This window comes from Brachypodium distachyon, chromosome 2, assembly GCF_000005505.3.
Source record: "Brachypodium distachyon strain Bd21 chromosome 2, Brachypodium_distachyon_v3.0, whole genome shotgun sequence".
Taxonomy (NCBI): domain Eukaryota; kingdom Viridiplantae; phylum Streptophyta; class Magnoliopsida; order Poales; family Poaceae; genus Brachypodium; species Brachypodium distachyon.
In genome coordinates this window covers 17,049,222-17,072,375 of record NC_016132.3, presented here as the reverse complement: position 1 = coordinate 17,072,375, position 23,154 = coordinate 17,049,222, and the positions used below count along the sequence as shown (strand labels likewise).

General features: G+C 47.2%; 2 protein-coding genes and 1 long non-coding RNA gene across 13 annotated transcripts; 1 reads left to right on the top strand and 2 right to left on the bottom strand.

Moving 5' to 3' along the window:
* Positions 1-30: 30 nt before the first annotated feature.
* Positions 31-3,564, bottom strand: LOC100823670 (receptor-like protein kinase HSL1). Its single transcript, XM_003565974.4, has 2 exons — positions 727-3,564; positions 31-639 (listed from the first exon to the last, which is right to left on the bottom strand). The coding sequence occupies exons 1-2, from the start codon at positions 3,386-3,388 to the stop codon at positions 206-208; spliced, it is 3,096 nt and encodes a 1,031-aa protein (XP_003566022.1). The 5' UTR covers positions 3,389-3,564; the 3' UTR covers positions 31-205.
* Positions 3,565-6,357: 2,793 nt separating this feature from the next.
* LOC104582610 lies at positions 6,358-12,888 on the top strand. Of its 8 annotated transcripts, none has more exons than XR_002963992.1 (6): positions 6,358-6,483; positions 6,901-7,174; positions 7,264-7,335; positions 8,429-8,950; positions 10,946-11,095; positions 11,171-11,417. It is a non-coding gene; the product is annotated as an uncharacterized LOC104582610 (long non-coding RNA). The 8 variants fall into 8 exon arrangements; XR_002963991.1 differs by having other exon boundaries at positions 6,388-6,723; XR_001405893.2 differs by having other exon boundaries at positions 6,388-7,174; positions 8,429-8,734; positions 8,869-8,950.
* On the bottom strand, positions 9,605-12,934 carry LOC100823365 (auxin-responsive protein IAA18). 4 transcript variants are annotated; one of them, XM_014898255.2, is made up of 8 exons: positions 12,793-12,934; positions 12,587-12,685; positions 11,899-12,239; positions 11,629-11,812; positions 10,812-11,074; positions 10,573-10,720; positions 10,257-10,320; positions 9,605-10,081 (listed from the first exon to the last, which is right to left on the bottom strand). In XM_014898255.2, the coding sequence occupies exons 3-8, from the start codon at positions 12,227-12,229 to the stop codon at positions 10,046-10,048; spliced, it is 1,026 nt and encodes a 341-aa protein (XP_014753741.1). In that variant the 5' UTR covers positions 12,230-12,239; positions 12,587-12,685; positions 12,793-12,934; the 3' UTR covers positions 9,605-10,045. The 4 variants fall into 4 exon arrangements, 3 of the variants coding, with proteins under 3 accessions (XP_014753741.1, XP_010231139.1, XP_010231140.1); XR_001405892.2 differs by having other exon boundaries at positions 10,065-10,081; positions 10,257-10,373; XM_010232837.3 differs by lacking the exon at positions 12,587-12,685 and having other exon boundaries at positions 12,793-12,932.
* Between the last annotated feature and the right edge of the window lie 10,220 nt (positions 12,935-23,154).

Sequence of the window (23,154 nt, the reverse complement as noted above, 5' to 3'; positions counted from 1 at the left end):
AGTGTATCTGTATATGACTCTGTGCACATCTTTGTCTTCAAAATGATGTTAAACTCAACACACATAAAGGATGGCACACAGTGCCCAATCCGCCATTGTTATCTGCTCTGCTTTCCTAAGAAACCGGGAAACTGCGCAAGTCATACATCTGCACGGTACTACTGTAGTCTATCTGCTTATTGTCGCTGCACATTTCGGCACATCGTCAGACGTTGCAGTCAAAACCATCGTCGGGGACCTTTTTTCGGCGGCTGCCACCCCGCGCCGGAAGCAGCGGCGCAGCGTCGTACTCGGAGACCTTCCCGTCGGTCGCCGTCTTCTGGTTCGCCGCCTGCTCGCAGCGCAGCAGTATCTGCAGCACGTCCTTCATGGTAGGCCTTGTCGACGGCTGCGCGCCCGTGCATATAATGCCGAGCTTGAACATGACCTCGACGTCGTCGCCGTGCGCCGCATCGCCGAGGCGCTTGTCCGCCGCGTCGGCGACGGGTCTCCCGGACTGCAAGTGCCGCCACGCCCACTCGGCGAGGGACCCGTGCTCGCCGCCGTCTCTGGCTTCCCTCCCCGTGGCCAGCTCCAGCAGCACCACCCCGAAGCTGTACACGTCCACCTTCTCGTTCGCCTTCCTCGTGTACGCGCACTCTGCATCAAACACAAAGATTAGTTAACTGGCGTTCGATCAGGATTCAGGAGGAGGATTGATCGCCAAGGTGATGGTTGATTAATTACCGGGAGCCATGTAGCCGAAGGTGCCGGCGACGGTGGTCATCGTGTCGGGGGAGCCGGCCTGGGCGAGCATCCTGGCGAGCCCAAAGTCGGCGACCTTGGCGTTGAGCTCGCCATCCAGCAGGATGTTGCTGCACTTGACGTCCCGGTGCACAACGGCCGGGGAGCACTCGTGGTGCATGTAGCACAAGCCCCTTGCCACGCCCACAGCCACCCTCACCCTCGCCGTCCACCCCAGCGGCGCCCTGTCCCGGCCATGGAGCCACGCATCAAGGCTGCCGTTGTCCATGTACTCGTACACCAGCAGCCTGGTCTCGGCGCGGGAGAGGCAGCAAAGGAGCTTGACGATGTTGGCGTGCCGGACGTGGCCCAGGATCGCCACCTCCGACTCGAACTCCTTCTCCAGCCCCTTCTCCACCTTCCCGCCGGTCCAAATCCGCTTCACGGCCACCGTGATGTTGTTATTACTGCACTCCACGCGGTACACGCTCCCGGACCCGCCTTTGCCCACGAGGTTCTCCTCGGCCAGCCCGCGCAGCACGGCCTTCTCCCCGAACTCCAGCGGCTGGAAAGGAACCAGCTTCCATGCTGCCTCTGCTTCTCCTCGTCTCTCCATCTCCAGCCGCTTCCGCCTCTTGGCGTCGCGGACTAGGAAGAAAGCCAGCGCCACGATGAGCACGAGCAGCCCCGCACCGGCTGCGAGGAGCCCCCCGCGGAGCGCCGGCGATACCCGGTCCGATGCCTTCCCCGCGCACGAGCTCACGCCGGCCAGGACGAAGCTCCGCCCGGGCGTGCAGAGCGCCGGGTTGCCCAGGAAGCTCTCGTCGTAGGCGGAGATGGCGAGCGCCGGCGGGATCTCGCCGAAAAGACGGTTGGACGAGAGGTTCAGCTGGTTCACCTTCAGCGACCCCAGCGCCGGCGGGATGGCGCCCGAGAGCTGGTTGGCCGAGAGGTCGAGCAAGGTGAGCACCGGCATGGCGCCGAGCGCCGCGGGGATCTCGCCCGTGAGCGCGTTCCGGCTCAGGTTCATCTGCGTCAGCCCGCCCAGCGTCGCCACGCTCTCCGGGATCTCCCCCGACAGCCGGTTCCCCGACAGGATGAACTCCTGCAGCAGCGGCATGCCGGCGGCGAGCCCCCGCGGTATGTCGCCCGAGAACAGGTTGTTCGCGGCATTGAGCTTCTGCAGCCGGTCGGCGGATTCCGGGAGCAAGCCGCTGAACCTGTTGTTCCAGATGTAGAGCCTCGTCAGGTTCCAGAACAGAGTCCTGGGCAAGGCCCCGCTGAGGCCTCCGTTGTTGTGTAAGAGCAGAGTCATCAGCTTCGTCTCTGTCCACAGCGCCGCCGGCACCTCGCCGGAGAGCCGGTTGTCTTTGAGCTGCAGGCTTATGAGCGTGGTGCAGTTGGCGAGCCCGGCCGGGATCGAGCCGTTCAGGCGGTTGTCCGAGGCCGTGAGAAGCCATAGCCCGTTGTTCTGGCAGATGCCCGCCGGGATCGGACCCGTGAGCTCGTTGTCGTCCACCTGGATGTCTCTTAGCTCCGGCGAATGCATCCCGAGCTCTGACGGAAGCATTCCCGTGAGCTTGTTGCTGTACAGCCACAGGAACACCAGCGACGGCAGCTTCGCGATGCTGGCTGGAATCTCGCCGGATAAATTGTTCGTCATCAATTTTAACAGCCTGAGCTTCTGCAGAGTTCCAAAGCTCTCCGGGATGAATCCAGTCAGCTGGTTCTCGGACACGTCGATCTCGACCAAACCTGTCGCTCCAATCGGGCCGTTGATGGTGATGTTGCCAGTAAGCTTGTTCGTGTAAGCGTAGAAGTACTGCAGCTTGGTCAGGTTCCAGATCGAAGGGGGTATGCTCCCGGTGAGTCCGTTCATCGACAGGTCGAGGTACGCCATGTCCGGCATGTCGGCCACGAAGCTCGGGAACTCGCCCGTGAGGTTGCAGCTGGCGAGCCAGACAGTCGTCATCTTCTTCAGGTTCTTAAGCGAGTCCGGCAGGTTGCCTGGACTGAACTGGTTGCGCTCGAGCTTGAGCGTCTGGAGCCCTGTGAGCCCGCCGAGCTCCGGCGGGATCGTGCCGGTGAACGCGTTGCTGTTGAGGGCGAGCGTCGTGAGGTTCGTGAGCTCCGACAGCGCCTCCCCCGGGATCGCGCCCGTGAAGCCGTTGTTGTCGAGGGCCAGGTACGTCAGGGTTTTCTTCCCCAGCCGGCCGATGTCGGCCGGGAGTTCCCCCGCGAGATTGTTCCTGGAGAGGTCGACGCGCGTGATGCCGGTACAGTTGTAGAGGAACTTCGGGAAGAATCCGCTGACGCTCGTGTTGCGGAGATCGAGCGTTGTCAAGCTCGTGAGCTCGCCAATGGCGTCGGGGATGATGGGGGTGCTGCCTGAGATGATGATGTTCTGCAGGGAGAGGGAGGTTACACGGCTGGAGCTGTCGCAGGAGACGAAGGCCCAGCTGGTGCAGTGCGAGGTCCCGGCGGCGCCGGCGGCGGAATTCCATGACGCGAGCTCCGGCGGGTCGCCCCACGCGCGCTTGATCCGGAGCAGGAGCTGCTGCTCGTCGGCCGCCTGTGCCGCGGCGAAGTGGCGCGGGAGGAGGACGACGAGGCAGAGGAGGATAAGGATGTGGGGACCGGCCCGGCCTGGCAATGCCGGCGCCATGGCTCGTTGGTTAGGAGGAAGGAAGCTTTTTTTCTTCTTCTCCGGCCGCCGGCTCAGGCGCGGGAAGGACGCGTGGGGGGTTAGTTTGCTCGGTGAGTGTGGCCTGCCATGGCTGACTCCCGTATGAAAACGTGTGGCGGCATTATGTAGTGGGGGAGCTGGCAACGAACGCCTGCTGATTTTATGTTTTTTATTAAGAATATATAAGTTGTCTGCTTCTTCTCTTTTGTTCCACTGTATATATCCTCTAGATTATTGTAATCTTTCTGGGTTTGTCGAGCGGCGCTTGCTTGGAAGCTTCGATCTTGCTTGATGTATCTCGCTTGACTGTGCTAATTGATGTTTAGTCGTACTGACCTTACATGTTTTATGCATGCCGGTCAAATTGCTTAATTGCTTCGGAAGGGATGTGTTCGAGAAGGTTAATTGATTAGTCTAATAACCAACGGAACTGTTAATTGGTAGTACTACTCCGTTTTCTAGTAGCCGTAGCTTTCTATTAACGCCAAGTCGTTGATTTTATCCTGATCATAGAAAGACAATTAGCTACTCGACCTGAATCTCGGTCTGGCTTGGAACAGTGAGCGGTGGCGGTCGATCACATCGTCCCCGATTCGTCAAACTATTCGGGAAGCACAGCGAGACAGATCACTTGCGACAAAAGGGAAAGTAGAGATGGACGAAGGCTGTTTTGTACACACCAGAAAGGCTGTTTTGTATCCGTGCAAATCGAACAAGCAGCTGTCCGGAGACTAACTGTACATGTTCCAGCTCCATTGATCCTTTCAGCTCCTCTGTTGGTTAAATTTTAGTTGTCGCCGTCGATGCAGATTTCTATAATCTTTCCCTGTCAAAGCACGGCACCAACGTCGCGGCCACTGACAAATCACAAACGGGCACTCTTCGTTGCTTACACTGAACAACACTTGGGCTTGAGGTCACGGGGCAGTGAGCATGACATGATTCGGATGGTGCCGGCACGTTGCTTGCGCCCCCGGCCCCGGGTTACAATTTTCTGTTTGAACTGCCACCGGGTTGCATCATACGGAGTACCAGTATCCTAGATGGTGCAATAGATCCTCCGGCAGGCTGATATCTCGAGCGAGTCAAACGGAAATTAAAAGAGGTCGTAGATAAGGATGTGTACTAAAGTATACTCGAGGTTGTTTGACTCAGTGTGCTGCCCGTCCAGAACAGAAAGCGAAACGTCGACAGAAAAAAGGATATCTGCATTCCAGCCCAATACGGCAATACCGCACGTGTGCATGCGCTTCTGGGCAATGTACACCCAGTGTAGTACTCTCATCAGTCCTCATCGCAGCCGTCCGTGCTCATGTGCTGTTCCCGAAAGATCAAGGAAAAAACTATAGAAGGTCCAGGCGTATAAGATCTTCAGAAATTTTGCACTGAAACCTCGTTTCAAGCCGCCTGTTTACATGTTCTGGCTTGTTCTTACAGTAGAGATTTTATATCTGCGCGCTCTTCTAGAAAAATAACTTCCGGAAGAAGACCGAAGAACTTCGAGTAGAATCTAGAGTCGAGCGGATGATTAGCTCACTTGATTGCAGCGGCACGTTGACCCGTCGTCACCCGCAGAGCCGAAAAGCCGTCGAGATGCACGTTCGGAAGGCAGTGCGAAACCTATGCGTGCAAAGTCAGGGACCGGAGAAAGCTTAACAAATTAAAGGGTCCGGTCGCCTTTGCTGACCGTGGACTCGTGCGTAGACTGATATCACGATAATGCCACCCCTAGCACCCACCCACTGTTCTTGCTACAATTTGACTCTGAAATCTTACAGGAGGTTCGGTAGTAAGTACACCACGGTAGGGCCATTCGGTCATGAGCGTTCAGATGCACAACCAAAAGTAAATAAATGACAGAACAAAATTTGTAAATTAACCACATTAAAAATAATCGTAAATTAAGTATTTGGTGTGAGAGGCTCACCACTCCTGCCAGGCTACCACAGAACAAAATGAATAAGATCTTAAACAAACTTCGTAAATTAAGTATTCGGTGTGAGAGGCTCAGCCCTCCTGCCAGGCTGCCACAAACTCAATGATCTTAAACAACCGTTACTACAGTACCATGTAATACTTCCTATTTCGAATACTTGCGAATCTCTAGTGTTTAAGCTTTGGATGTGTTCTTATTGCGGAAGGCAGCAATTATGTTTCGAACTATGTGGTGTGAACCATGGTGTTTACTCCGTTATCAGTTGACGGTGGGACCAAATATACGATCATAAATAAAAGTTATGACAAAGATAAACGTTGGGTGGGTCTGTTACATCAGGGAACACAAGAACAACGACGTAGTACAACACAACTAAGTTACGAGCAGTTCTGATAATTCGATGAACCACACAACCTAGCCTTGGCGCAGCCAATGCTTGGCCACCCCGGGCAGTTGCCAAGGCTCTCCTAATTAAACTCCCTTTACTTAGGTCATAACAACTTAAAAGAATAACCTCTTACAATTTAAGAAGTACAAAGAACCTCGGTTGACCAGTTCCCTTTGCAATATCTCCCAAAGCTACAAAGTACAACTCCAACAACCATTCTGCAAAATATCACTCAATTCATAGGTGGCTACCCCGATTACCACTATGAACTGACTGAGGCTAATGGAGTTAGGAAAAGATACAGTCGCAGCAGTACATCTTAAGACCAGAAATAGGGTCTGCAAAGGTATTTCTTGTTTTTTGAAGAAAAAAAGGTTACCTCTTGTTAGTGTGTTTATTAATTTATGTGGTGTATTATTATGGATGATTGTTTGCTCAAAATCAAACTACCACTATAGATATCTCTCTTGTTTTTCTATTTAATTTCCCGACTAGCAAACTTGTATCGATTATACTAAAAGCAGTTAACTCAATAATGCTGGTACCAGGTAGATTTACGGAACGAAATTGTCAAACAATAGTTTAAGGTTGCATGGATGGATGTTAATCAAGGGAGAACAAAGGATTGAAACAAGAACAAGGAGCTAGGTAAAGAAAAAAAAATGAGCGAGGGGACGGAGGTGTCAGGTGTGGCTTCTCACGGCGGGCTTGGATGCGGCGCCGGTCCCGCCAGCTCCGGGAACCCCATGGGTACGCCGACGCGTTAGATCCAGACAGGCCCAAAACGGCGAGGCGTCTCGCTCCTCCCAATCCACTAGCAACCTCGATTTGGTTTCCAATCAAACCAACAAGGCGAGCTCTTCCCAAAACCACAAGGCCCATTTGCCAATTTCGTTTCCGTTTTCAATTAACCCAACAAGGCGAGGGTGCGAGTGGGAGAGATAGCGTCGGCGCCGCCGGGACTCTGCTACGGGAGGAAATCGGACCCCCGTAATGCTTGTGCTTTTTGTTTGACGAGTGCAATTGGAAGAAGCCTCAGTCTGTGCAACTGGGTTACCCGTCTAGGGCGCCCAATTCGTCCTATATCAATCAGCCTATGAGTTGCAGGTCTGTTAAAATTTGGTAACATAGACCCATTGATTGATCCCTTGATGCCTTGTATTTCAGGTTGGGAAGACGGCTCGAAGGAGAGCAGCGGATTATCGCGGCGCCCTGTTTGGGGCTTTGCACATTGCAGGAAACAGTTTAGTTTGCTGCAGGCATTCTGCAAATCCCCCGCAATCCAAACAAGGCCTTAACAGTACAGCAACAGGCCTTCCGGAGTTTCACAGGCTGTTCCGAACTTGTGATCCCATGGCCATGGGTTAATTGAATTATTGCTTCAGTTCCCCATGTTTTGTCTGGCATTGCTTCAAATGTTCACCTATAGAGTATTTTACAGGTGGTGTGTCATACAGCCACATGATGTGTCCTTGCTTTGCATTCTTGTGACATATACATAGCTGAGCTGTCAATTCTCATTACCTGTAGGTTCTGATCTGATGGGTCATAAACACACAATCTCTACACCACTTTGTGTGCTTGACACAAAATGAGAGTAAGGTACTTACTCAAGAAACGTCACATTTCGTTTTCAACTGAAAACGTTGTTAGTACCAAATGAGAATATTCTACATGTTTGTCGGTGCACATGTATAAAGTGTCATTCCACGTCTGTCATGTGCTTAGCAAACGAAGTTAAGGTTTAAGAAACTGCTAATCATCATGGTTATGCGTTGTGCTTATTTTTTAGGACCATCTGTCTGAATTCAGATGGACCACCTCAAATTTTACGATTACCAAGGCTTTTCTTTGATGCAATTATTTACACATTAGATTTGTCAAGGATGGGTATTTTTAGTGGTCACGGTCTCATTTGGTCTTAGAGAGTAGGGCTGCTTAGCATTATATCCTTTCTAATCGTGCTGTAGAGGATTGTTCCTCGTTACATTTTATGTGTACACTTTATGTTTTGAATCCATCTATTTGCAATGAGCTAACTTGACGTCTATTGTTGAATTGCTTTCCTTTCTTTTTTTTAGTTAGTGAATTGTAGTTTCTTTGCCGTTGTGTACTCATCTATCTGGCATGGTATTGCTAACCCTTCTCATAACTTGTAAGAAACTCCAGATACATGTCTTAAAGAAAATTGTTAGCCGCATACTCTGCAGCTGGCCTGGGACCGTTTTTTTTTTTCTGATGCTGCAGCAAAAGGCAGTCTTTTTTCTGCAAGTTCTTGCACAACCTGTATGCTCAGGGTGGTATTTGTCATAGACAGTATGTCTGCAATTCTGCGTCATAGGAGTCGTACTACTGTTGAAACAGCTGCAGAAAAGTCTGAATATAGTCTTATGTGGCCTGAGCTATTTCTCTATAATTGGGTTGCATTAGTTGTTCAATGGATCTTGATTCTTATAACAATGGCCTCAATTATTAACATATCTTTTAAGTTTGCCACATATTTTGGAGATCATATTCTGCTGGTTATGACATGATTAATCTGCACTATCGCACTCGGAGTTGGACACATAGCATCTGAATCCACTCACAGTACATTTATCTATTTGATTGGCACTTTGGCAGGCTGCTTTCTTGAGCAGTACTGGAATGCAATAATGCAATCAGCAGCAGACTAATACAAGCTCTGCACATATAGGTAATGGACAAGCTAATAAGGATGATGCATGGTGGCATTCTTAATTTTCTGGACACCCCTGTTGCTTTCACCTACTCCAATGCAATGTTCCTGCCAAGGGAATTTAGCTTTTAGCCCACGAACTAAAATAGTATACACTGGCAACATATGAGCACACAACACGGGGGATACAGATGTTTGGGAAGGATATAGCAAAAGGAGCTAAAGATTCTTTCGTAACCCACACCGTCTCTTATGCTTTTCCCGCCGTTCGGAATTCCAGGGTGGTCCAATGACAATGACCTTTCCTTAGTCCCCAATTCCAAGGTTGGAAGAGTTGCAGCATCTGCAGTTCTGCACCATAAAAGGGTCTATCTTTTTTCTGTTATATATTCATCATCTTCAACTAAGAGGTATTGATTATCTTCTGACGGAGCTTGTGATGATAAATCATATGGCAGGGTGCCTGTAGGCTTTCAATAGTGAAACTGAATACTGGAGCTGCCGCAAGCAGATATGGGGTTTTATTGTTCTAAATTTCAGGTAACTCCAATGCTTACCTCTTGCAGACCTTTATTTTAACAACTAGTGCATTTTTTATTTGTTAATATATATTCAATTATTGCTACTAATTGCTGGAAGTAAATAGCCAAGTGGCTCGCTTCTAAGTTGTGAGTAAATGACACGGAAAACAAATCATCAAAATACTTCCGGTAGTTCCATGACAAGTTGCAGTGGAATGTCGAGTTGAAGCGTAAGCATTGTTTCCATCATGGGATGGATCAATGCCATTTGTGCCCTTTGAGAGCAACTCTTATTATACGCATTGCCCAGAGTGGCTCCATATATCTTACATGTTTGGCAAATATTGCTGTCAGAGAAAGCAATGGGCATGGCCAGCGTGTAAAGATAACGAGAAATTGTTGATTTCGTCAATAACTTGTAAGCCACGAGCAAAATTTAGAGTGGTTTAGTTTAGCCCCAGCGATTCGACATCTGTAATAAGATGGTGATTTGGTACCCAACAAACTCGAAGTCCCAGTGAGCCATATGTACATTTTCCGGCTATTGGGTTTGGTTTCACAGATAGCTGTTTGTGATAACTGATAAGGAAAAATAAAATAAAATTTGTTTCGTTAGATTGATCATATCAGAGAGTGGATAACTGTATGAGGTTCCACATGATGTTACTGTTCCTTGACGGGCAACCAGCATTGTATATAGTTGTTCACTTGCCCATGCGTTCACAGCGGCTAAGAACTCGACAAGTCAGGCACCATTGGGGATCTTATCATTAGGTCTGCATCCTGCACATGAGTGCAGCTAAGGAGATAATTGTATCACATCACGCTGAATACACTTTCAACACCTTTAATAAACCTAAAACATATAGAGTTGCACTTATCAACACTACTTTCGAGACAGAGTAGGGTATTTTGCAAAATATGCAGTGTCCACTGCAGCTGCATGATGATTTTTTTTCCTTATTAGATTCATCTCTCTCCAAGATTTTTTTCCCCAAGAAAGCGCAAAAAGCTGTGCGTCTCGATGCATTGATATCTCTACACACTAAAGACGGTTGATCTCCAAAAATGTGATGAACTGCCGTTTGCATCAGGGAAATGCATGAATCCTCATTCAGCAATCTGCTACTCTCCCAGAGACAGCTCCAATCTGGAAAATAACATGGGAAAACCGAGGGAGTTTCAGGAAGTGAAATATAGCATGTTTTTAAATTTTTAAATTTACACATGTGTGTACTGGTTTGATCCAAATATAACTACTGGTGAAGTTAGGTAAATGCACCCAAAAAGGAAAATCACACAACTTGAAGTGGCACCGTACTTACCAGGCCACGAGGAAGCTCTGACCTCCTCATAACCCTCAGTCTCTTAGCAGTTGAAACAAACGCGCTGCAATGTTAGAAGCATTCCGTTAGGCATTGCACATATGTTCTTGCGTTGACCTGCTGAAGCAGTGATAAGTTTTGGAAATAATTCTAAAATTACTCTTAAAAGAAGGCACTAAAGCAAATAAACTTTGACTGCAATTGAAGTCTGTTGTGTGTTTTGAATGCATATTTACATAAAACTCAGTGTGTTTGTCAATACTGCTAATACTCATAGTTAATCTCATATACAGTAGGAGGAACAGTCAAAGCTTACCTCCATGGTATGTCCCTGATTAGCATCCTGTTTCCTTCATTGTCTTCGTACACTAAGGTGTATTCACCGGTTCCATCAAGCAACCCTGAAAACAATTTCACTTCTGCTCCCTGCTCTCCACTTTCAGCACAAGACAGATCCTTCTGAGCTGCAGAGGAGTATATTTTAAGCCATGAGTATTTGGCTCCTCAAAATAATTTGAAAATTTTGTTTTCTGTTTGCTGGTTATTGTTCTGTACCTTCAAGAAAGCCATGGAACAATTCTTTGATGGCAGATGACAGCTTCTGATAGCTGTCGTATGCGAGGAGGTCTACTTTCCTCCCAATAGGGATCCCATCCATGTTTATTTTGACAAGCGGACTCTTCTTGCAGATTAGCTTCGCCTTGCCGTCATCTTCATTGTTTTGTCGCTCAGGGGATTGCTTAGATGAACTCCCATGTGCAAGGTTTCTCCTAAAGGATCGGACTGGAGGCCAACCGACTGCCGGAAGAACAGCAGCTCTGCATCACATTAGAGCACTGGTTAGTTCTGTCAAAAAGAGTTCGGCTGAGATTATATGCAAAAATGTGTTCTTACAGTGATCATTATTCAAATAGGGAGCACACTGTTCTACTGCTGGAAAGCATACGCAAAGTTAACTAAGAAACAGTAAGCAAAATACTGAAAGGAGAACTAGTCACAGAAAGTAACTGCTGCACGGTTGATTAAAAGACAACCTTCTTTTAGCAAAGTAATGGTTTTTAATTCAGACACTAAAGGTTACTTCTCCAGCTTGCAGTATTGGTCTATTGTACTGTCATTCAGCTGACTCAATAGCAAGATCTAAACTCAGTGCCACTAAAATTTGCTCATTACTCTGATTCAGTAAACTGGAAAACTGGAAAAATTGAAGACTACATAAAAGCTGAATTGAGCACGAGCACCATTAAATATGCAACCCTTCAGAAGTCATACACACATGATAACAAGAATGAAACATCATGCAGCATGGGTTCCATAACTGGGGACTGGGGTCACAAAAGACGGGAGAAGCAGCAAGCCTATCGATGTTTACCTCCCCTGGGGGCTGCTGCTGCTGCTGCTGCTGTTGTGCACAGGTGCAGCTGCAGCTGCTGAGCCATGTGATGATGATGGTGGGGGACAGCATCCTTTCTTCCTCTCACCTGACATATTTTCACCTCCTAATCTCAACTCAACCCACTCATTGCCACACCCTTCCGTGTCCTGCAGGCTACAACCTAAGCAACAGAAGACAAGATGTTAAATAGAAAAGGAAAATAACAAACAACTCATTTGAACTCAAGAAAAGCTGCATGTTTTCTACCTTCTGGTTTGGCCACAACGGTGTCAAAGAACCCTCTCTTCGCCCCAGTGTTGGGGAGCTTGGAATGCGCAGGGAAGCAGCCGAGAGAGAGCTCCGAGCAGCTCTCTGCTTGCAGTTGCTGATGTATCTTCTGCTCCCTTGAACCAGCTGCTCCCTGATCTTGCTGGACGCCAGGAAGGCCAAGCTTAAGTTCCAGCTTATTGTCCTCTTCGGCGCCGAAGCTTATGCCTCTTGATCCTCCTCCTGCTTCCTCCACCTTCCATTCTCTCTCGTCTGGGATGAGGATTAGCAGCTGGGGAGGAAGGCCTCTCTCCTTGGAGCGTTCTCCCATTGGACTTGATCTGCGAGAGGCACAAGGAAAGAATTGAAGGCTTTTTGTGTGAAAATACTATACTGTATTTTTATATGGTCGGCGAGCTGAGGTGAGCAACAACTCACGAGCCAATTTTAAAGGCCTCGGCAGCACACTCGAACTCTACCCACTGCGTGTGTATGATGATACGTATATGAAGAGTTTGGAAGCAATGCAACGAGAGGAATTAATGTTAAAAGTTGAGTTTTGCACTCAACTTAGGCCGGAGAAAGTGGAGAAAGTGTGAAACAAACGCGCGCGGGGTCCGTGTGAACTGTGAACCAAAGAGAAAGCGGGAAGAGATGAAAAGAAAGGAATTGAAGAACTTGCGCTCACTCGTCAAATCAACTCATGTCAAAAAGCCATTTCAGGGTAGCAAGATGGACCCTGCAACTTCTCCTACCCGGCGACAAATCCTAACACTTCCAAGTTGGTCTGAAGAAAAAAAAAAACGAACAACAATAATCTCAAAGAGTTAACCGTGCACTGCTAGATAGTAACTTGCAACTTGGTGTAGCAGGAGGATTTTATATAGAACTCACCGGCCGGATACGAGGACCAAACAGCTCCAAGGCCTGGGCTCTCAACTCTCAAGAACTACTCTGCAAGAGGAATGGCTCAACGAGAAGGGCAAGTGAGCGCGCGGCCAGCCGTTGGGGACATTGCGCTTTGGCTTTTCTACCGGCGTTCTCGCTGTCCCCTCGAGCTGGTACCGTTCTTTCCTTCACTAGCTCTCGCTGGTGCTAGCTTCTACAGGGGCCCTATATGGCTATATAGATCTCCTTCCTATCCTGCGCCATGCTGCGAGTGTGTATGTATGCAGCCAGCTCGGGTTCCGTAACATTTTGCTCAATCGGCCCCGCCAATGTTTTTGACAAAAATAGCCCCCCAAAAAACAATTGTCAAAAGTGGCCTGGCGGAAGGACTTAACTCCAATTGCATTGGGAAGAAAAAGACTTAGATCCAATTGCATTGGCGGAAAGCATATGCATGCAACTTTAGGAGAGGAACCCTACTTGAATTAAACAAGTACCGAATTCAAATAAATTTCGGAATTTCAAACTTGTTCCAAAATAATTGAAAATTTTACTGTAGAGGAATAACACTATTCTAAATTTATCCTCAAAATTTCATAAAGATTGGAGTTAATTTGGACCTCAAAATAAACTTTACAAATTTCAGATTTCAGAACGGGTAAATATAAAATGAGAATGGAAAGGAGAATCAATCTGCGCGAGGCCTAAAGTTGCATGGATAGACTTTCCGTCAATGTAATTGGACTTAAGTCCTTTCCGCCGATGGCATTGGGGAAACCTCGAGGTGGCGCTACTTCTGTCTTTCTCGTTCGGAAGGGAGTCGTTTTTGTAAAAAAAAAACGTTGCCCGGAGGGCCAATTGACCAAAAAATTCCCCTTGCGCGTGTGTGTTATTACTGGGATGGATGATTGGGGGCCATGCCAGGTGAAGCCGTGCCGTGCGGCTGGAGCGACGCTTATCCTGGCGGGGCAAGTGGGGCGCGATGGGACGGGACGTGCATGATGGGATGGGTGGATGTGTTAAACTGGCCGGCGTCGTGTTATACTCTTGTTATCTCAATCCTGCGCTGCATGCGCGTGTAGTTGTTGTCGGGTGATATGGTGGTGCAGGTAAAACGCCATGGGGGCGACGTACCGCTCTGGCTGGCTGTGGCCGGGAGAATCCGTTCCCTGCTCTTTTTCTTTTGAGGGATGATGGCTAGCTTAGCCCTTTTTCCTCTTTAGTTCCCTGTTCATAGTCCGGTTTGCACCTGCTGCTCAAAGATGATGATGAGCCTGAGCCATGCTGGTGATGGGCCAAGGACAAGTTTTTGTCTCCAAAGAACCGGTTCAATCGGTCTGCACTGATTATTTTGCGATAGATAGATGCTATCGATCTTCTCCCCCTGTATCTGTATGGCTGTATTCGGTATACCCTTCCAGAATGCAAAATGGGATGGAAGCACAGGGGGATAGATTGAACTTAAAACTGTTGCCTGCTGATGGGCTCCCGTGCATCCTTTTGCAATTTGCATATGATGCAAGTTGAACACGTGGCAGGTCGAGATGATGCCGGTCCCCATGTAGCCGCTACGTCTACGTGTGGACGCGATCTCTCGCCCATGCATGAGCACGATCGATCGTCTCAAAGAGGCAACTTCCGCTGTTCCCAATTCGGTTACGCAACGAAACAAAGGCGCACGCTCAGGAGATGCGTAAAGCGTCGTTCCAGCAGAAACCCTTGACCCACGCAGCACGAAATCAGTTATACAGGACAGGAGAGTGGACTTTTTTGGTACCGTATGATGTACGTATATATGTCATGTTCGCGTGGCAGAAAAAAAATTAAAGTGTGGACTTTTTGCGTATGTGCGTGATGCGTTAGGTAGGGTTGAGTGGAGTGGTGGTGGTCACCGGCTCGGGGACCGGCCTACACTACACTACGGCGCTAGCACATCGATCTGTGCCTACGGTATATTGCGGGGGCTCGATCTGGCTGTCACGCCAGGCAACACGGCGGCGGCATGCATTGGCAGTCGGGTTGGACGAGTGTGGAGCAGAGATTTGATTTCCCGTACCGACGGAAACACGCGCCCACGTACGAGCGTGTCCGGCGTGGATGGGTTGGGTGTGGCGCGTGTTTCCGCTCGGGTTCGTGCGTGCCGATCTGCGCGCGGCATGGGGGGACGTACGGCATGCCGCGGCGCGGCGCCGCCTCGATCTTAGACTTTTGGACAACTGGACGGGGCCGGCTGGGCAGAGTACGCGCTTTACGCTTGGGACGGTGCGGCGCGGGTGCATGCGGCCGATTTTGGTGGTCCAAGCGCGCGCCGCGGGGGTACGTAGTTAGCGTGTGTCCAGTCCAGGACGCAGCCGCGCGAGAAACAAAATTCTACCGAGGACTGGCGTCGAGCTCTGTGGCAGGTGAGCTCAAGTTTTTGAATGCATGATAGTCGGATGCTAGATATTCTTAAAAAGGAAGAAAAAACATAGTCGAATGTTAGATAGAACTGGCCTGGGTCAGGTAACCTATGTATTTTGCCCTGAAGGCCTTTCGCTCTTCAAAAGCTCAGCCTTCCTCTCGGCTGCCCGTGCCGTGCGCTGCCCCTGTCTTCCTCTCGGCTGTTTACCCTTTTTTGCGAGATTGCGATCTCCTATATGTACGTACGCCTTCTGCGGGTGCATGGTTCACGAACGTACAGGGGAGGCACCGCAAGCCAAAATTGGTGGATACGTTACACGCAGCGCGGATGGACGTGATGTTTGAGAGCGAAATATCGGCTTGCTCCCGTCGGTGGACGGTGACGTACTCCCCGTCGCTCCCATCTCCTCGAGTCGGCTCCTTCGACGGGGATCTCCTCCATCTACGGGCCTCTCGTCAGCTTGTCCTCTTGGATGCGGCGGGGGTCGCCGTCGATGCGATTCTTTTTCAGCCGGCGGAGTTCATCTACGTGGGCGGGTGGCTGACTTTTCCTTGCCACGTCGTCCATGGGCTTCGCGGTGCTACGCTGGCTGCTCATTCCTCTCGCCCTGCTCCCGAGGTTGTGGTTATTGGGTCTATCCCATGCCGGACTGATGCTCTTGGCCTGCTTGCTACAGCACCTGGGCTGCCTCGGCACGGTCACGCTGGGCCGCAACCTGGGCTAGGGCACACCGCGGCGACCTCGACTTCTGGTGGTTGCGCTCTGAGGACGCCACCTACTTCTCATTCCATCGGTGAGTCCGTCTCAGATCTAGAACGCAGTTTCGCTCACTTTTGGTCTCGTCCTAGGGTTTCACCGCCGGCTCCGCGCGGAGCTTCCTTTGGTTGGTGGCCCGGGAAGGTTGCGGGGGATTCCCGTTCCTTCACCCAGGTTGCAGCTACATCGTCATCTGCTTCCATGGGAGATCGTGATGCGCGCTTCAACCGCGGTCACTGTCTTGATGGCTTTGGGGCTGGGCGCCAAGGTCGGGGTGCGGGGCGCTTCGATCGCGGGCGCGGTCGCACCAATGTTTGGAATCGGAACTCACTTGAGCAGGGGCAGTCCTCCAACACCAGTGGTTCTGCAGATCTGAGATGGGATGCTGCTGCTCAGGGGCACGGCGGCAGCCAACAACAACATCAACAGGAGCGATGGCCGGAAGAGAAGCAGGCAGAGGCTGCTCCTGCTAGTCGCGGTCAGCCAAGGGGGGTGGCCACGCCGAACAACGCGCCAACGCTGGTAACATCGATCAGTGCATGAATTGTCGTGGCTCTAGTCATCTTGCTCCTCGCTGCCCTTCGATTGTTTGTGAGAGATGTGGTAGATCTGGTCATTTGGCTTCGGTTTGTCATGCTTTTCTTCCTTGGGAGTGTATTGCTTCTATGTGTGCTTTTCAATCCAAGGGGCAGGGCTTCTACTATATGCATGATTCTAGCACTGCTAAAAAGTTGAAGGATCGTTCTAGTAGCACGGTGATTTCGGTTGTTGAGGGTGAGGTTTCGGGAAAGGATATTGAGGTGGAGTTCAACAATTTCTTTGCTTCTGGTTGGCACTATTCGGCGAAGCCGATTGGTCCTAAACAGTATGTGATGCGGTTTCCTTCTGCTCGTGAGGTTGAAAATGCTTGCTACCATGAAACTTTTCGCATGCGTGGGGTTCCGGGTTTGCTGCATCTTGCTCCTTGGACTGCTTTTATGGGTGCTAAGGCAGCGTTGCAAACTGCTTGGGTTAATGTGGCAAATGTTCCTCTTGATAAACGCTCTGAGCGAAATGTTGCTTATGCTGCTTCTCTGGTGGGGGTGCCTTTGGAGATTGATTATTCTACTTTGCACAGACCGGAGTCAGTGAGGGTTTTGATTGGTTGTAGGGATGTTGCACAACTGGGTCCTGTGGCTGAAGGATGTCTTGTGCGTCATTTTTATGATTTCTTCTATGAGATTGATAAGGTGGTGTGTGGTGGTGATCCGAAGGAAGGCCAGTCTACTACTGTGTCTCAGCGTGATCAGCTCCCTAGAGCTTCTCCTCCTAAACGTCCTAGAACTGATGATCCTTCCACCTTGAAGTCTGGGGGTACTACCAGTGGGCAAAATGTTCCAGTTCATAGTGGGAAGGCGTCTGTGGTTCGACAGGTGGTGGACTCTGTTGTTGAGCATACTTCAGATGAGGAGACTGAGGATGATGATGATGAATTGTTTATGAACAAGTTGGCTAGAGAAGGAGTTGACCCTCAGAGTACTTGGCTTGTTCCTTGTTCAGTTCCTGCTTTTGCTCCATCCACTCCCTCCTTCTCTATTAATCCTAAATTTGTGTGCCCTCTGGTTCAATCTCTTGCTATGAAATCCTTTGGTTTTGATGTGCTTGGCCATGCTGATACTACTCCATCTATCATTGAGTTAGATGTATCTCATGCTGTGAATTTGATGGAGGACAATGAATATCAAGTGCACTCCTTTGGTGATCTTCTGCAAGATTTTCCTGTGGAGCAAGAGGTTCAGCATGAGCAGAAGGTTCCTCAGGCTGGTCCTAGGATCAGTAGTAGACTCATGAAACATGGAGCTGTTAAGGTGGTTGATAGGGCTGCTGCCCTCTCCAAGAAAATGAATCTGGAAGGTACTAATGAATCTTCTTCTTCTGGGGTTAACAATAATTTTTTTGTTGCACTAGCTAATCATGAGTTGATGCTTAGAGCCTCTGATATGGGTATTCATTTTCCCAATAATGATTTCACTGCTATTTCTATTGTTAAAGAATTAGAACTTGCTAGATCTCAACTGGTTTTAAAACAATCTTCTCTGACTCAGAATACTGATTCCTTACATGTGGTTACTCAAAATGGTTCTCATACTCCCCTTCTCCTTGATTGGATTCCTCCTGATGAGGAATTACAAGAGGAACCTGATTTCATTCTGGTTCAGTCTAAGAAGCAGAAAAAGAAAACTAAAGTTAAAGTGGCTGCTGTGACGACCAGACCCACTACTAGAAGTCAACAAAAGCCTATTATGGGGCCTGGCAGCTACCTTGAGCCACCTGGTAGAGCTGTCAGGCAGAGAAAAGAAAATCCTAAATTTAAATGAAAGGTGTGTTTTGGAATTGTAGGGGGGTGGGGAAGAAGGGTATGAGTGTCTGCCTTTCTGACTTAATTCATGCTAATTCTCTTGATTTCATTTGTTTGCAAGAAACTATTAAAAAAGAGTATAAACAATGCTTTTTTAGATGTTTGGATCCTGATAATGCCTTCTTTTGGAAATGGGTTCCTTCTGTGGGGAGATCTGGTGGAATTTTATGTGGTGTGAGGAATGATTCTTTTGAAGTATCTTCTTATAAAATTGGTAAATATGTTCTAACTATGAGTTTATGGGACAAGAAAAAGAAAGAGAGATGGTGCCTTCTTTCTGTTTATGGGGTTGCTCAGGATGATGGCAAAGAGGATTTCCTTGCTAAAATTGCCGCTGCTTGCAATTCCATTGACTGTCCTTTTTTAGTTGGTGGAGATTTTAACATTCTCAAGCATGCTGGTGAGAAAAACAAAAATTTTATTCCTAAACATTTCTCTGACTTGTTTAATTTTATCATTTGCACTTTGGGATTAAGGGAGATTTACATGGCTGGTGGTACTTTTACTTGGTCAAATAACCAGTCTGATCCTACTTTGGAAAAATTGGATAGGGTTTTGATGACTCCTAATTGAGAAGAGTTGTTTCCTATGGTTTCTGTGCTTAAATTAGTAAGGGATAAATCTGATCATAATCCTCTGTTAGTGCAGTCTAATGATGATGTTCCTCTGAACATTAAACATCATTTTCATTTTGACCTTGCTTGGTTGAAAAATGAGGAATTTCTTCCTAAAATGAGTGAGCTTTGGAACATGCCTGTTTTTGCTTTTGATCATATTGATGTGCTCAATATCAAATTGAAAATAATTAAGAAATACTTTAAGGGTTGGGGTTCTAGTTTATTTGGTCATAATAGGAAAAAAAAAAAAAAGGGCCCAGCTGAAAGAAGAGTTGGCTGGAATTGAGAGTTGGGAAGAAGTTGTTGTTTTGTCTCTTGACATGTATGGTAGAAGGGTGGCTATTCAAGCTGAATTGAATGATCTTTATGCTGATGAGGAACTGGTTTGGATCTAGAGATCCCATTCCAATTGGATCTTGCAAGGTAATCAAAATACAGCATACTTCCATAGGATTGCCAATGGAAGGAAAAGAAAGAATACTATACATAATCTTAAGAATGGTGAGGTGAATATTGAAGGAACTTTTCAGCTGTTAGCTCATGCTACTGATTATTACAAAGAATTATTTGGTCCTGCTCCTGGTAACTTGTTTGCTCTGTCTCCTGATCTTTGGGCTCCTCATGAAATTCTGAATGCACAAGATAATCTTGCTTTATCTAGACCTTTTTCTAATTCTGAAGTAAAAGATGCATTATTTTCTATGCAACCTAACAAGGCCCCTGGGCCAAATGGTATACCCGTGGAGTTTTTTCAAGCTGCTTGGCACATTATTTAACATGATGTGATGATAATTTTTCATTCTTTTTATGCTGGGAACTTGGTTGTTAGTAGAATAATTATGGAATCATTACTTTGCTCACTAAGATTGGTGGAGCTGATAGAATTCAACAATTTAGACCTATTTGTCTGTTGAGATGCATTTACAAATGGCTTACTAAAGTTTTGGCCATTCGTTTGGAACCTTATGCTAGGAAGCTGACAAGTGTACAGCAGAATGCCTTTATAAAACAGAGAAATATTATGGATGGGGTGTTATTCCTACATGAGATTATGCACCATACTCATGTTAAAAAACAAGTGGGATTATCTTGAAGCTTGATTTTGAGAAGGCCTATGATAAGGTCAATTGGAACTTTTTGTTAGATTGTTTAAAGTTGAGAGGCTTTAATGATAAATGGTGTCTTTGGATTGAACAAATTTTAAATGATGGTGCTGTTTCAGTTAAGTTGAACAATGAGACGGGTCCCTATTTTAAGAGTTCTAAAGGAGTCAGACAGGGGGATCCCCTGTCACCTATGCTTTTTAATCTGGCTGCTGAGTGCTTTACCAAGATGGTGTTGAAAGCACAAATTAATGGGCTCATCACTGGCCTGGCTTGGGATTTGGTAGACAATGGTCTAGCTATTCTACAGTATGCTGATGATACTGTGCTGTGTATTACTCATGATCCTGATAAGGCTATGAATCTTAAGCTACTTCTTTCCATATTTGAGTTGATGTCAGATTTGAAAATCAACTTTTTCAAGAGTGAGGTCTTTGTGCTTGGTGGGAATAACAACATTGTTGCTTTCTATGCTGATGTGTTTGGTTGTCAAGTGGGGACTTTACCATTGAAATATCTTGGGGTCCCAGTAAGCTTTTCTGCTATTAAGAATAGAGATTGAGATTTTTTGGATGCTAAATTTCTTAAGAGGCTTGAGGCTTGAAAGGGCTGTTGTTTGTCAATGGGTGGCAAGACTGTTTTACTGAACTCTTGTCTTTCTGCCTTACCATCTTACTATATGTCTATGTTTTTGTTCAATAAGACTTTCATTGAGAAATTGGATAAGCACAGAAGAAAACTCCTGTGGCAGGGCACTGGAGAGAAAAGAAAATATCATTTAGTCAAATGGCATAGGGTTTGCAGATCCAAAACTAAAGGTGGGTTGGGGGTGAAAGATCTTAGGAAGCAAAATATTAGCCTCTTGTGTAAGTGGTGGTGGAAGTTAGATACTGGTGAGGGTTTATGGCAAACTCTAGTTCACAGGAAGTACCTCTCTGCTAATTCTGTTCCTACTGTCAAGTTAAAAGCTAATGACTCTCCATGTTGGAAAGCCCTTCTCAAAGTTAGAGAACATTACTTGTGTGGGAGAAGTTTGACTCTGGGTAATGGTAGTCTGACAAGATTGTGGGAAGATGCTTGGGGTGGAGATGAGCTGGCTTTGTGTGAGCAACTTCCTGAACTGTATAGCATCTGTCAAACTGAACATGTGACTATTCAGAGGTTTAGGATGAATCCTGCCATTATGTCTTTCAGGAGACAATTATCTCCCCTGCTGCTTTCTCAGTGGCAGGGGGTGTGTGAGAGAGTTTCAAACTTAAGTTTATCTGATAATGAGGATCAGGTGATTTAGAAACTGGATAAGAAAAAGAAGTATACTGTTAAATCTATGTATGCTTGGCTTGAGAGAAGTATTCATGGGGCTCATAACAGATGGATTTGGAAAGCAAAGGTTCCTCTTAAGATTCAGATTTTCCTGTGGTTGATGTTTCAGGATGTTGTGTTAACTAGGCAAAACTTGCTGAAAAGGAACTGGCCTGGTGCCCCTATTTGCTCTTTCTGTGATCAGGTTGAAACTAATATTCATTTGTTCTTTCAGTGTGTGGTTGCCAGGGTTGTCTGGCGTGTTGTGGTTCTCTCTTTGCCTCTTCGCTTGTCCCTAATTCGATTTGGCAGTTCTTTGTTTGGATGCATTCCTTCCTGCCTGGTGGGGAGCGCTTCTATATGACTGGTCTTGCTGCTATTGTGTGGGCAATATTGAACTGCCGCAACAAAGTGATTTTTGAGAAATACTTACTGAGAACTCCTTTTGAGATTGTGTTTTCGGCATGTGCATCTCTGTTGTCTTGGGCAGATCTACAGAAGGACGGGGACAAAGACTTGCTGCGTGAAGGCACGAAGAAGTTGGTTGCGAATGCTCAGAGCATGATGCGGCGCCTGGGAGAGGGGTCAATCTCTGCTATACCTGGTGAGGGCGTGATGCCAGCCACCACAACTTGATGCTCGCTGCTTCTGCTGGGTTGTAATTTTGTGGTTTCATTCAGTCTGTACTTTGGATCTTGTTGTATGGTGAACTTTGTTAAATGTTGTTAGGGCCTGTAGTTAGGGAGCAGGTTTTCGTCCCATAGTCAGGCTCCCGATTGCGGGAGCTTGGTCAGTGGGTTGCCTGCTCCACCGTAGTTTCTGGCTTTTCTCCCCTTTGTTGTTCTTCCTTTTCTTACGTTCGGTGGTTGGAACAGACTTTGTATTTCCGTTATTTTTCATAATGGAAAGGGGAGAGATCCTAGGTTGGAAAAGCTCAACCTGCTTAACTCAGCCCAACCAAAAAAGAAACCAGTCAGGGCCCAAGACATGATCAATCGAACGGGGATGGATGGGTTCACTGCGTCGCTCCGGATGGCGTCACCATCCCACCGGCCAATGCCTCGTGTGCGTGCTGCACTACTGCGCCAACCCTTCCCTCAATTTGTTTTATGAGATTTTATTTAGTAATCACTATACGATCATGCATTTTTCTTAAGTTGATGTTATTTTATGTAGTTTTGAACGTCACTAAAAGAGGTTTAACCTCGATATAGACATAGGTTTTCAGATATTGCATCGACCACTAAATATTTTTTTGGTTGTTTTGTCTTTTCTTATGAAATTCAATTGTTTATTTCTTCAAGGTGTATAGTCTACTATTGATGATGTGGTAATTGGTGGTTTTGTACCATAATTATTTACACTTGCACTAGTGTATGCTGTTTTATCAACTTTATCTAATTTTTGTATAACTCAACATGAAGGTTCGATTTCCTTAATAAATGTGCAATTAAATATATTTTGTATACTTGCACATGGGCTATTTTCCAGGGACAGCTATAACTGTTTTTTTTCTAGGTCTTGCTCGAATCCGGGCTCTGACACCGTCAAGGACTGGAGTGCATTTATGAGAGATGTGGCCCATCTTATGCCAAACAAAAATAACTAGTTCATGGACCAACGACAGAATGTTACAAGGAAGAGAGACACTAAATAACTATAGGCTCCACCTGTTTTCAATTTTTGTTATGTTCGCCTATCTACCTACAGGACATCATGTATACACCCAAGTTAAAAGGCGAAGTATTCGGTGAAAACCCTCATTCGGTGCAAACCGTGCAAACTCCATAA

Bases quoted from the DNA above. Each gene is read 5' to 3' on its own strand.
- LOC100823365 (XM_014898255.2), bottom strand. From the start codon at position 12,229: ATGGGAGAACGCTCCAAGGAGAGAGGCCTTCCTCCCCAGCTGCTAATC. The intron at 11,075-11,628 runs GTAAACATCGAT...AATGTGATGCAG, and splicing joins AGCAGCAGCCCCCAGGGGAG to AGCTGCTGTTCTTCCGGCAG. The intron at 10,721-10,811 runs GTACAGAACAAT...ACTCCTCTGCAG, and splicing joins GTTCCATGGCTTTCTTGAAG to CTCAGAAGGATCTGTCTTGT.
- LOC100823670 (XM_003565974.4), bottom strand. From the start codon at position 3,388: ATGGCGCCGGCATTGCCAGGCCGGGCCGGTCCCCACATCCTTATCCTC. The intron at 640-726 runs GTAATTAATCAA...TGTTTGATGCAG, and splicing joins CTTCGGCTACATGGCTCCCG to AGTGCGCGTACACGAGGAAG.